We start from the raw sequence: 12486 nt of genomic DNA, 5'->3' as shown, positions 1-12486 counted from the left end.
ACGGAGAACAGCAAATCCTTTCATTGGTAATTCTCACATGAACGTTTTTATTATTGATACCAAGAATTGTCCTCCAACGTTTGTTTGAGGACAGCCAGAAATGACTAAATACTAATTTCCAAATTATTTTGTCATTCATTACAGTTAATCTGCCCATTGCAAAATGATTAAAATTGTCCACTCAATAAACGGATACAGACACTTGCTAATCTAATCTAATCTATTTATATATTTGTAATGATAGGATTATTTCTTGATGGAGCAATTTCTCAATCTGTGAGGAGAATGTTGCTCCTGGATTTCACCGACAAACAGCTGATATCTTATTAGATGCAGAACTGATCACTGCAGAGACACAACCAGCAGATGGACTTACTCCGAGGGCTAACTGAAGCGGGGATGAGGGGAGTAACAGGAGGAGGAGGAGGAGGAGGAGGAGGAGGGTTGGGTAGAGACAGAGATGGAGACGCTGAATCGTTGAAGGAGCTGGGCGAACGCTGACGGGCTCGTGGCACCCGGCAGCTTCCTTTTTAGAGGAGAGGCGGCGGCAGCTGCGCCGGGACTCGTGTAGATAAACTGCTTGTGGAGCAAAGCGAGGAAATCAGGGCTGGAGCTTTGACTCGGAGGATGAGCAGCATCGCTGCCACTTAACTCACAGTGGGAGTCAGACTCGGCACCTGCTGCGGCAGTCTTGGCACTCCGGGTATCAAGGAGAACTCGGGCAGACGGAGAGAGAGTTGCTGAGATTATGCGTGGGGCAGCGAGCTCCTGTGGATTCCCCGTCTTTGGCTGTGGCTCCACGGACAGCAGCGGAGCGAGCAGGAGCCAAAGCGTAGCGGGTACCCGCGGCCGATGCTGCCACGGCGTTGAGCGTACCTGCAGCCGGAGCAGTGCCGGTTTGAAGGTGACCACAGCAGTGCAGTTAGGCGTCGTCGTAGCAACAGCAGCTGGGGCAGTGGCTCAGGACGCTGAATGACCCGTGTGGCTGATGAAGGCCACCTGGATTCGCTTGCTGAAACGAACCAAGGGAGGTCGCGTCAAGAGCTCCGATGCCTGTGTAAGCATAATGTGTGTTGGTTGTTTGTTCGTGACCCTGTGTGTGTGTGTGTGTTGTGCAATATCTGGTTCATTCATCATCATCTGTCACCCCCCCCCATCCTCACACATGACCTGATGGCGTAGTCAAACAAGGCCAGGTGAGTTCACCTGCAACTGTCCGTCTATGGATCTGCGTTTACCTGCATCTTCAAGCTTTGGTGATGTTTGACGTTCATCTACTTTAAATACTCATTGATTAGAGATCGCGTTGCTCAAGGATGCGATGGGAGCAAACCCCGTCCATGGATATTTAATGATCAAAGAGTGACATAAAGCACAAAAGAGAGGCAGCTGACGAGCATCGGGAATCGATGTACAATGTTTAGAACCGAAATGAGAGACAGAATGTCTGGTAAAAACAGTGCATGAGTTGGGTGGGTGTAGCGGTGGGAGGTCCTCCTCAGTATGTATGTGATGGCTGAGTAATTCTAATCAGGCACAGAGTGAGGAAGGCTATTTTTATCTCCGAAGCAGGGTCTAATGGTGCAGAGAGATGAATGAGTCCTGAGCGTGCAGGTAAGGATGAGCTCACGCTGACTTCATTTGGTTTAAACTCTGATTTATACTCCAGTGAACCTGCTGAGCGGAGCGCAGAAACAAATGTATGTATGTTTTTCAGTATGCAAATGTATTTTCAGGTATTTGGTTGTCATATGATGCAGAAATGGAGGAATGATTGTCACCCACCTGGTTTAACTCAGATAGTCTTTGTAGTATTTATATTCACTAGGCCTGCTCTTAAAGGTAGCGCGGTTGAGCCGTCTAAGGTGCTGGATTAAGGCCTCGGTCTCTTTGGGGGGGTGGGTTCAAATCCCACTGCTGCCAAGTGCTAGTATTAATTTTGCAGCACAGTGACTCAGTTGCATCAGAGCGAGAAGGTTCTGGGTTTGATTCCTTTCTGTCTGAGTTTGTATGTTCTCCCCGTGTCTGCGTACGGGTTCTCTCCGGGTTCTCCTGCTTCTTCCCACCTAGGTCGACGTGTCCGTGGGTGTGAGCGTGAGCGTGATTGATTATTTGTCTTTCGTGTGATGAAGATGAATACATTCGAATGAAACCAAAATGTTTGTTTTAAGTTTGACTCTCACAATAAAATATTAGCTAGACTAGCCAGGGCACGTCTTTTAATTCATCACATCATAAAATAATCATTTATATAGGAGTTCAAGGTACATGAAAAGCACAAGTCGGTTCATTCGAGTCCAGAATCACAGCCCATGAATTCCTCTCAGGAGAATTTACGGTCTGTAAGCGTTAGGACACCTTGTGAGACCTTCAGCTTGGATAAGGACAAGCGTTTTTTTACGAGAAACCTCAAGGAGAGCAGCTAGAAAGGACGAAAGGACATCAATGACCCATGCACACAAATCAGATCAAATACGCTGCATAAATACCATTAAAAAAAAAAAAAAAAAAAGCACAGAAGCAGTATACGAGAACGTTCCAAACACTTTGGTCTGAAGCTCTCTCTCAAAGGTGGGACGCTTAAAACACTCTTAGTGGACACTATCGTCTCGATTTAATAGCCTGCGGGTATCACTTTATCCTCTTCGATTATTACCTCACCACGAAGGTTATGCTTTCGTGAGGGAAGAAGACGAGGAGGAACCCGTTCAGTTTTGGTCTGGATCCAGGTAGAGATGAAGGATCCAGGAATATTTTCTCTGATTATGCAAAAACTATGGAACCGATATCCACGAGGAGGGGCTGGACATGCGTAAGAGCTGTCTTAAGCTGAGGTACGCAATCTACACAGTATTACATTCTGTATTTTGTGTGACGAAAGTGCGAGTGTGTGCACTGGACTCGGAAGTGTGTGTAAAGTAATAACCATGTGTGTTTATGTTATTTACGAATCTGCTTGTTTATGAGTAGATCTGCTGCAACCACATATGAATAGAGACGTACCGTTCCTCAAAAATGTTGCCCCGTTGTTTGTCTCAGAAGGAACAAAGCAGCTCCGCGGGGCAGAGCAGAGGACGCAGTTGTGAAAAATGACTGTTTGCGTCCTTCGGCATCCTCTCACAAAAACACAGGAAGTAGCCGTAATGTGCTACGGAATTTACTTCTTTTGATTTCCTCAAATTGATGAGATTTATCAAGTGAATTGGAAATAGCTCCACAGTTTTTTAACTCTATAATCTGAGAGGGTACGTTTGCATCCGACTCTTTGCAGGGTTCGGCCGACTCCTACACCAGCCGTCCATCAGACTCCGATGTGTCCTTGGAGGAGGATAAGGAGGCGGTGCGCAGAGAGGCAGAGCGACAGGCTCAGGCGCAGCTCGACAAGGCTAAGGTTGGTCATTCCGTCCGGCTCTTAACCTGATTACAAACGTCCAGACACGGATGTTTGGGTGAGAACCTTTGTGAAGTAGGGACTTTACAGGGGTTCCAGTCAAACGATCGCAGGTCAAAGGGTCATGCAAACTTTACACTTTGTTGTTTTGATTTCTAAAGCCAACATTTTCACGCATGATTCTTTTACAATTTTATTTTGGGGCCAGATCTGAAGATCAGCCTGATCGCGGCTCATCAAAGAAATTTGTCTTTAAATTATTTCTAACTTCCATTGCTCGTCTCACCCATGCGTAAACATTAAAAATGTTTATTGTAAATTGCATGTTGTTGTTTTACTAATCCTTGTGGCTGGGATTAATGAAAAGCACTGTTCAACTGACTAGATTAGGATGAACTGAACGGATCGCGGCAGGTTTCTCGGATGGGCTAGGAGCATCGAAGCTCTCGGCATCGCTGCTCTCCTCTGCGCTGCTCTGGGCCACAATTAGCAGGATATAAACAAACACACATGCAGCACGGCAGGCTTAGTGTGACAGGAATGACAATGAGTGCAAGCGTCAGAATAACTTGCCGGTGCGCGTTTGGATTTCTGATCTTTGGAAGCGTCCGTGCGTCTTCTGCACACATTCTGCTCTCTCCCTGCTTTGCAGCTCTTCGGATAGCGAGTTCTATTTTTGCACGTCGAGTCGAGAAAGTGCTGCAAATATTGTGTTATTGTCCTTCAAAAGGTGTTAGTTTCTATAACGGCCAGCATGATAATCACCTACCAGATTTCTTGCAGTGGGGAGCGAATCGATGGCTGAGCTGTAAAAGATTTTTGTTATAAGACTGAACAAAACTGTACGCCCTTCCAAAAGAAAAGAACAGCAAATCAGTAAATGTGACCGCTGGTCATTATTTATTACTAGTGTGCATTCCCATAATGCACTGAAGCAGCCCTGGATTATTACAGCAATCTTCCCACATTACATGAACAGCTATGGTTCCCATAGCATCACAGTGTTGATGCATTTTACAGGTTCTGGGTACGGCCTGACGGATGGAGAAGTAAACTTCAAATCAATCTTGGACACCACGGTGGAGAACATTTGAGGTGGAGCAGAGCGTTCTGTCGGTGGTCAGGTTGTGTTACTGAATATCGCACATCTGCAACAGCAAAGCGCCAACTCGGTGCAGCACAGCGAGGACAGGGACATCAACTGAAATGTTCCGAGCAAAGATTAGATTATTGTGATGAGCATTATGTGGCGTTGACCGGCTGCAGCTACCCCCCCCCAGGGTTCCCAGTCATAGATAGGGCTTCTCTCGAACTGGTTATCACTGTCTTATCTTTTCTCTTTTCTCGTATCTCAGTTAATGTGTCTCCTTTCACATCCTGTCCCCTGCTTCTGTGTTTGCACTCAAATGTTGTATTTTATCCTCCTGGTCATCTCCTTTCTTTCGTTCCTCCTCTCCTTCTCCTTCCTAAGCCTCTACCCCTTTACGTCTGTCCTCTCCCTCCCTCACTACAGTCGATATGACATCTATAATGAAAGGCGCTGGTTTATTCAGGAGCTGTATGGATACTCCACAGCAGCGTTAAAAGGTACCATCATGTACAAATCCTGCTGACACCTGTGATAGAAGATGGCATTATAGACTTTATTGGTAAGGTTATATACCTATTTTTTTATTTAATTACCCCCCCACCCCACCCCCACCGTTGTCACTTCACACCTGTTGCATTTCAATGAGGCCTTGGTGGCCAGCGAAAGTCATGAGGATAAAGAATGGCTGTCGTCTGTAACGCTCCTCCTGGAGCCCCCCCTGATGAATTACTCCCGTCGGTGTCCGCTCCGCTGGGCGTTGCTGCGGCACCGTTTGGAATATCTGCACCTGAAGTCTGATCCAACAAAACCGAATCATTTGTTTAAGTTTCCCTTTGAGTCGCAGCAGCTGCAGTTGCTCATGTCGCTCTGTGTCCCCTGGATTAGCGTTTATGTTTTCAGATCATCATCCTGTCAAAGCTGCGGATTAGTGGTTTGCCCTCTCTCCTAAAATTGAATGTTTTATAATAACTTTTTTAAAGTGGTAATCATGCAGGGTATTTACAGGTTTGTTGTGTTGGCTGAGCAGGAAATCAAATATTATCACTTTTAAAAACATAGGAAGAAAACATCCACTTGTTTTTCTTTAATTGAGTTACACGATATTTAATATTTGCTGTCACTTTAACAGTAGGCCTCTTTAATAGATGATTACTTTTCAAAAACAGCAACATAATACATTTTGTTTGCTAGAAGGTTGAAATGAAATACTTAATTTTCAATTGTAGATTCGTGACTTAGGCCCCTGTTATTCTCAGGCCCATAATTTCTCACACGTCCGGTGCCGATGACGTAGTGAGCGGTGCATGCTGTATCTCGGCACTGTGTGTGTGTGTGTGTGTGTGTGTGTGTGTTATGCATTACTGAGCCTGAGACGAGTGACCGCTCGGTGTTAAAACGTTGACACGACGACACCAACATGTTGCATCTCCCTAAATTTCATTGTGAGAGCTGTGGCCTGTAGCGGCGACGCGACAGCAGCCAAATCATTCATGCAGAAACATCTAAGCTACGCCTCGATGAGTCAGCGCCTGCGTCTGTCGCCGGCCCAGGATTATTTTTACACCATAGCACTAAGAGAAGAATTACAGCTCCCCAGCAGTGCACATAAAGATGAGAAATTCCACATTAACCGACTCCCTTAGGTCACCGGGCTGTTTATTGTAATTATTACGCAGCTGCTATTTGACTCAACTTGATTTGTATTTTTAGCATTTTCTTTTATCTCCCTCTTTTGTTCCTGCTCTCAGACGAAACCCGTTGCATTTGCTGTCCGCACAAATGTCAACTACAGCCCGAGTCACGAAGACGACGTCCCCGTGCCGGGCATGGCCATCTTCTTTGAGGCTAAAGACTTCCTCCATGTCAAAGAGGCGAGTTACAATCACCGGCTAAGCGATCCTGAGAATAAGGAGAAGATAGGAGAAGATGACTGACGAACTATTCTGTGCAGAAATTCAACAACGACTGGTGGATAGGACGCCTGGTGAAGGAGGGCTGTGAAATTGGATTCATTCCCAGTCCGGTGAAGATTGAAAACACTCGTATCCTCCAGGAACAGAGAGCCAAACAGAGCAAGTTCCACTCAAGGTAAGAAAAATAAAAAATAAATCACCGACACCAAGTTCTTTCTTGGCGAGAGAATCGTCTAAAAATCAGAGTTGGTCGCCCACGTCAGACGTTTTCCCTTGTTTCAGTAAATTGGGAGCAAATTCATCCTCCAGTTTAGGAGAAGTGGTTCCAAACTCGCGCAAATCTACGCCTCCTTCATCTGGTAAGTAGCTCGACTTTATCTTTAAAAAACTAGCTAGCTTACACGATCACTTACGTCAAGTTTTAACCCCTGAATCCAACTTGAAGGTAAGATATTTCGATTTTATTATTACCGGCAGTAAAAAACACTTTTTAGACTTGATTGTTCTTTCCGTGTTTCGTTTGCTGTCTCTTCGTAGTACCATGCATTCTGTGCTGCTGTTGTACACTTTGACCTGTGACCTCCTGTGTTCACCTGTGTGTGACGGCGTTCTCGTCTGTCTGTGTGCGTAGCCATTGACATAGACGCCACAGACTTAGACCCCGAGGACAATGAGCTTCCAGTCAACCTGCGCTCCCCTAAAGCCAGTCCAAACACTGTCATGTCACCCCTAGCAAAAGAGAAACGAATGCCCTTCTTTAAGAAGGTAAACTCTGGGCGAACCAGCCCTCTCTTCTTCTCTGTCCGTCCGCTCGGCTCAAACTAAACTGCCTGTGGCTGCAGCGCCCCATACTGTTTGTCTCCAGCACCGTCCCTGTCCCTCGGCGTTCGCCTATCTGTTAGCGTGCATGCTTGTGCTTAACCTCTCTCTCTTTCTCCTCTTCCGTCTCGCCACAGCTAAGCAGAAGCAGAAGTCGGTAAGTCATGGCGCTCGGCGCGCCGGCTCGATGGTGCCCGGGCATGACCTCTGTGGTGTGAACTGTACAAAAACTATCTTTTCAAATGCATCTGCATAGATTTACGTTCACTACTCACTACTCACTGCGCCTGCATATCCTCTGTTTGTATGTGAAGTTGTGTGAAGTGGAGTGAAAGAAATGATTTGTGATGGGGGGATTTGGCCATAAAATGTGTGCAAATGCTTCTTCTTCTTCTCCTCTCAGACGGAACACATTCCTCCGTACGACGTTGTGCCTTCCATGCGGCCTGTGGTTCTGGTTGGACCGTCGCTGAAGGGCTATGAGGTGCGTGAAAATATTCACACTCGTCAGCACAACATAGGTTTCTGCTCGCGGCTTGTCTGAATAGTCCTTTACGTTTCCTGTTCGCAGGTGACAGACATGATGCAAAAAGCACTTTTTGACTTTTTGAAACACAGATTCGAGGGAAGGTAAGTCCTCTATGACCTTTTTTTAAAAAAGACAAGATCTCATCCGATTTCCTCCCTCCCTCATTCATTCTCTCTCTCTCTCTCTCTCTCTCTCTCTCTCTCTCTCTCTCTCCCTGTCCGGCTCTATAGGCTGGTATTTATGCGTCCCCTGAGGTTAGACAAGGGAGTGTGTAACAAGTTTGTTTGGCCTGGAGATGTCTGCTGCTGCTTTAAATAGGCATTCTCCATGTCCTTAATAGGCCATAATGGGCCCGAGAGCGGAGCAGGACTCTCCTTCCTCAACGTTGAGTCCATCCACCCAGTTATTTGTGTCAGGAAATAATTGATTACAAGCGCTGTCGGGCGTTGGATTATGGATTTGTCTGTGTTTTCGCAGGTGTGGCTTTAAGAGTGTTTCTCTAACCGGATTTTAAACCATCTTTGATGAATTTCACATTCCAGATCAAACCACGGCAAAGCAAATTACGCTAACCTCGGTTATCATCGTCAATCAATACAGATCCTTTTTTTTTTTCTTTACACCATATTTAACAGATCCACAGCTAAGTCTTCTCGTTCTGTCTCATATCAAACCGAATTCATGATGTTTTGTATTTTCCTGTCGCTTTCCCCCCCCCCCCAGAATATCAATCACTCGCGTCACGGCGGATATCTCTCTTGCCAAACGTTCAGTCCTGAACAATCCCAGCAAGCACGCCATCATCGAGCGCTCCAACACACGCTCAAACTTGGGTATGTTTGGACTACAAATGACTGCGATGCCTGGAAATGTCTGGCGTTTTTGATTTATTGTGTTTTCAAGGAGGACCGGCTCGCGTGGACGACAAAGGGAACGGTTAAAGAAACTCATGACAATTGCAAAAGATAACTTTTTCAAAGCCAAAACAGAAATCAACATATCTAAACCGTCATCCTGCAGCTGAGCAAGGAGTCCCAGGAAAAGGTGTACTGCATTTAAAATGTTCATGTTTGCAGAGCCACCACGCTACAACTTGGTCAAGGGATCCTTATACCAGAAAAGATAAAATATCTGTGTAGCCTAAAATCTTCACTTTCTCAAAAAAAAAAAAAAAAGATTTACGCAGCTGTTTCTAGTACAAATAAACATTTTTCAATTTTCTTTTATTTTTCTAAAACCAGAAGTGATTTTGCTTTGTACAGAAATCCAAAGTTCCAATAAATGACCTCAAGAAAATTCTGTGAAATTATCCCACCACTGGCATTATCTAGCTGGAAAATTATAAATTAGTGACGCAGTCGATCGACGTTTGAACATGCTGTTAGCTTGGAATGTCAGTTTATTTTATTTTTTTAAATTCAGTGACTGGAAGTCCGAACGGGACTCTTGCCTTGCTGTGATATTTGTTACTTTCGCAGTCCCGTCTTCGTCGAGTGGGAGTTCTGTGATGCAACAGTCGGCATTTGTTAGAGGAAACAGAACGTGCTTTGATATTCTCCCAGAAGCTTTCAGGCTGGTCCCTTAAAGTCAGGATGTCTATTTATCATTGAAGCTTCTATGAGAAAGAAAGAAGACGAAGAAATAAATCAACTCTGAAAGTCAAGTTATTCTAACAACCTCCAGTAAGTAAAGATTTATGGAGAGGAAAACCAATAATAAAGTATCACGATAAAATATTGAACAAGCAACCAGCATTGATGAATCTCAGCGTGGCTGCGAAGAATTCAGCCCGAACTGTTTGGCAAAAATGTCAAAACCCGATAGCAAGTTGAATCATTCCCAGATTCCGGCTGGGAAAAAAACCCAGGAGAGCCTCTTCTCTGACTCTCCTTTTCTTTTTCAGCTGAAGTCCAGAGTGAGATAGAGCGGATTTTCGAGTTGGCCCGGACGTTACAGCTGGTAGTTCTGGACGCCGACACCATCAACCACCCGTCACAGCTGGGGAAGACATCCCTCGCCCCCATTACAGTCTACGTCAAGATCACCTCTCCCAAGGCGAGTAAAAAAAAAAAAAAAAAACGTCCTCTCTGACCTGCAACACAGAGCTTATCAATGCAAGTTTAAAATCTAAAGGGAGCGGATGTATAGCTGCCTCTCATCCTATATATAGTCACTGTGACTGATCGCCTCCCTGGCGGCTCTACAGTAAATACCGTATTTGAAAGTGAACAAAAAGCTCAAGAGGAGTGAGTCATCACTCTGACTTTCAGCATGAGTCAAAAACCAGTCAGTGATTCATAAAAACACGCACACAGGAACAGAAAATTAGGAAACTCAGAGTTATATTGGCTTGAACTAATCAGAGTGAATCCCTGAGTTAATGTAAAACACTCCGACCATCTGTCCTCTGATATTATAGTCAAAGCACTTATTCTACACATAAAACTGTCCCCTTTAGTTCTTATGACTCTCTGCTCGATCGTTTCAGGTGCTGCAGAGGTTGATCAAGTCCAGAGGAAAGTCTCAGGCCAAACACCTCAATGTTCAGATGGTGGCTGCAGACAAGCTGGCTCAGTGCCCTCCTGTAAGTCTCCAGTCACCCGCGACTCACGATCACTTTTTAAAGTAGCCTCGATTGTAGAGATATTTTTCACTCGAGGTTGTCGTGTCACGTAAAGTATATCTTAAGTTAGGTTTTTTTAAAAGCTTAAGAATTTGTGCCAATTCTATTTCTGCTCTTCTGTAATCTTAGAGAGTAAAGCAAGCACCCCGGGTTTGTGAAAGTGCAGCTCTAATTTAATTTAAATAGTAGTTTATATCTTTTGGAATTACTGTTGAAAATGTAATTATGATATTTTTTTTATAGATAATAGTACATTTGGGCGTCTGTAGGTTTCTCATAACAGATAATGGGGAAACTTCCAGGCCTCCCTTCTCTATCCTTAACTCTTTCTGCACCCTTCCCTCCTTCCACAGGAGATGTTTGACATCATCCTCGATGAGAACCAGCTGGAGGATGCGTGTGAGCACATGGCCGATTACCTCGAGGCCTACTGGAAAAGCACCCACCCCACCGGCTGCTCCTCTCCCAACCCACCGGCGACGAAGCTGCCCACAGCCACCCTGCCCTCCAGCCCGGCACCGGTGTCCGGCGTTCAGGTGACAAAGTCAGGGAGGGGAAGTTCAGAATGCAGTTTAAAGGCTTTATGATAACGTGACATTTGGTTAACTAAAACAACATAATGTGTAAATCTACTGTGCCGTTTAAATCCCTTTAACCTCTACCCCTCTTTCCGTCCGCTGCCGTCGCAACGGGAAATGTAAGACTGAAAATGAGGAAACTCCTGATAGTGACGAAGAGCAGGAGTGAACTTGTGGTTGCTAGTGTGGTGAGTGCAGAGAGGCCTGCAGATGGGAGGCCACAAGGAGGCTGGCTTTCAGTTTGGCTTCCTCCAGAATTCATCAACCTTCCACAGACGGCTGATGAACGTTCAAGCAGTGTGTGTGTGTGTGTGTGTGCGTGTTCAGATGTGAGCACATGGATACAATATGCACCAGAGGAAATGAATCGGTGCCGGTTTGCATGGGTTTGTGTGTTTGCTGTGCAGGTTTTTCCCCATTTTCTGTCTCCCGTCTGACTCCCATGTTACCGATTTCAGGGCAGCAGTGTGGAGCAGAAAGGAGATAAAGCATTAGCGGAGAGAAAGGGGTCCAAAGAGGATCACCAGCACCACCAGCACAGCCAGGACCAGGTCGATGCTGACGTGGAGGCTGAGGCGGAGGACAACGAGGAAGAGAGGCCTCCGAGGATGGAGTCCTCCAGGAGATCCCAGCACATTCACCACCGTTCGTCTTCCACGCGGGCCGAGCAGCACCAGGAGCGCCACAACCACCATCATCACCACCACCACCACCACCAGAGCACGCGAGGGCGGGGCCTGTCGAGGCAGGAGACTATGGACTCGGAGACTCCAGAGAGCAGAGAAAGCAAGGACTCGAATTACATCGACCCACGCACTCAGCTCCTCCAGCAGGACGGTGAGGAGGAGGACGACGACGAGGAGGAGGAGGAGGAGGACGAGGAGGATCTAGGGGAGGGGCACCCCCAACAGCAACAGCGTTACGAGCCGCTGCCCCACCGGGACCACAATCACCACCACCATCACCACCATCACCGCAGCGGGGCCGATGAGGCCGGCCACGGCGCGGCACCCCACCGCTCGAAGGAGCGGGAACAGGACCATAACGAGCGGAACAAGCAGCGCCCTCACCACCACCGACCGGCACGGGACCACCACCAGCACTACTACGATCGGGACAGGGACAGGGACCGGGAGGGGGAGGTGGCTCCCAAGAAGAGGGGCGATGCCGCGGAATGGTCCAGAGATTCCTACATCCACCAGTGACAGTCCAACCCCCACCCCGAAGCTCATCCGGAGGGCCCCGTTTCTGTTCTCCCATTGTGCTGCTATACCCTGAAGCCACAGTATCCTATTTATGTACACTTCCTTTGCAAATGCTGTTGCATCTTTTTCCAATGGCAGGATTGTGATTACATAGATAAAAGTATAAATATATACATACATGTACGTGCGTATCTATGCATAGACGTGGTTTATGCGTGGATATGCATGAATATTCTGAAATATGCATATTTTAAACCTGTGTTTGACAAAGCATGACACACGAGCAGATTCTTTTTCTGTATCGACTGTATTTTCTGTGATTAGAATTTTTACTTTTA

At 46.2% G+C, this 12486-nt stretch overlaps 1 protein-coding gene across 1 annotated transcript in view; it reads left to right on the top strand.

Moving 5' to 3' along the window:
* Window positions 1-12148, top strand: part of cacnb2a (calcium channel, voltage-dependent, beta 2a) — a 31310-nt gene extending 19162 nt beyond the window's left edge. The window contains exons 3-14 of the mRNA XM_068748014.1: window positions 3272-3391; window positions 6230-6352; window positions 6433-6569; window positions 6677-6753; window positions 7026-7159; window positions 7617-7697; window positions 7785-7843; window positions 8466-8575; window positions 9646-9797; window positions 10231-10326; window positions 10719-10901; window positions 11402-12148. Of these exons, the coding sequence (XP_068604115.1) occupies window positions 3272-3391; window positions 6230-6352; window positions 6433-6569; window positions 6677-6753; window positions 7026-7159; window positions 7617-7697; window positions 7785-7843; window positions 8466-8575; window positions 9646-9797; window positions 10231-10326; window positions 10719-10901; window positions 11402-12148 (2019 nt within the window). The remainder of the gene's footprint in view (window positions 1-3271; window positions 3392-6229; window positions 6353-6432; window positions 6570-6676; window positions 6754-7025; window positions 7160-7616; window positions 7698-7784; window positions 7844-8465; window positions 8576-9645; window positions 9798-10230; window positions 10327-10718; window positions 10902-11401) is intronic.
* Window positions 12149-12486: the final 338 nt, after the last annotated feature.

This window comes from Brachionichthys hirsutus, chromosome 14 (genome assembly GCF_040956055.1).
Source record: "Brachionichthys hirsutus isolate HB-005 chromosome 14, CSIRO-AGI_Bhir_v1, whole genome shotgun sequence".
NCBI classification, from domain to species: Eukaryota; Metazoa; Chordata; class Actinopteri; order Lophiiformes; family Brachionichthyidae; genus Brachionichthys; species Brachionichthys hirsutus.
The sequence above is the reverse complement of the archived record's forward strand: the minus strand, read 5'-3'. Positions and strand labels throughout refer to the sequence as shown.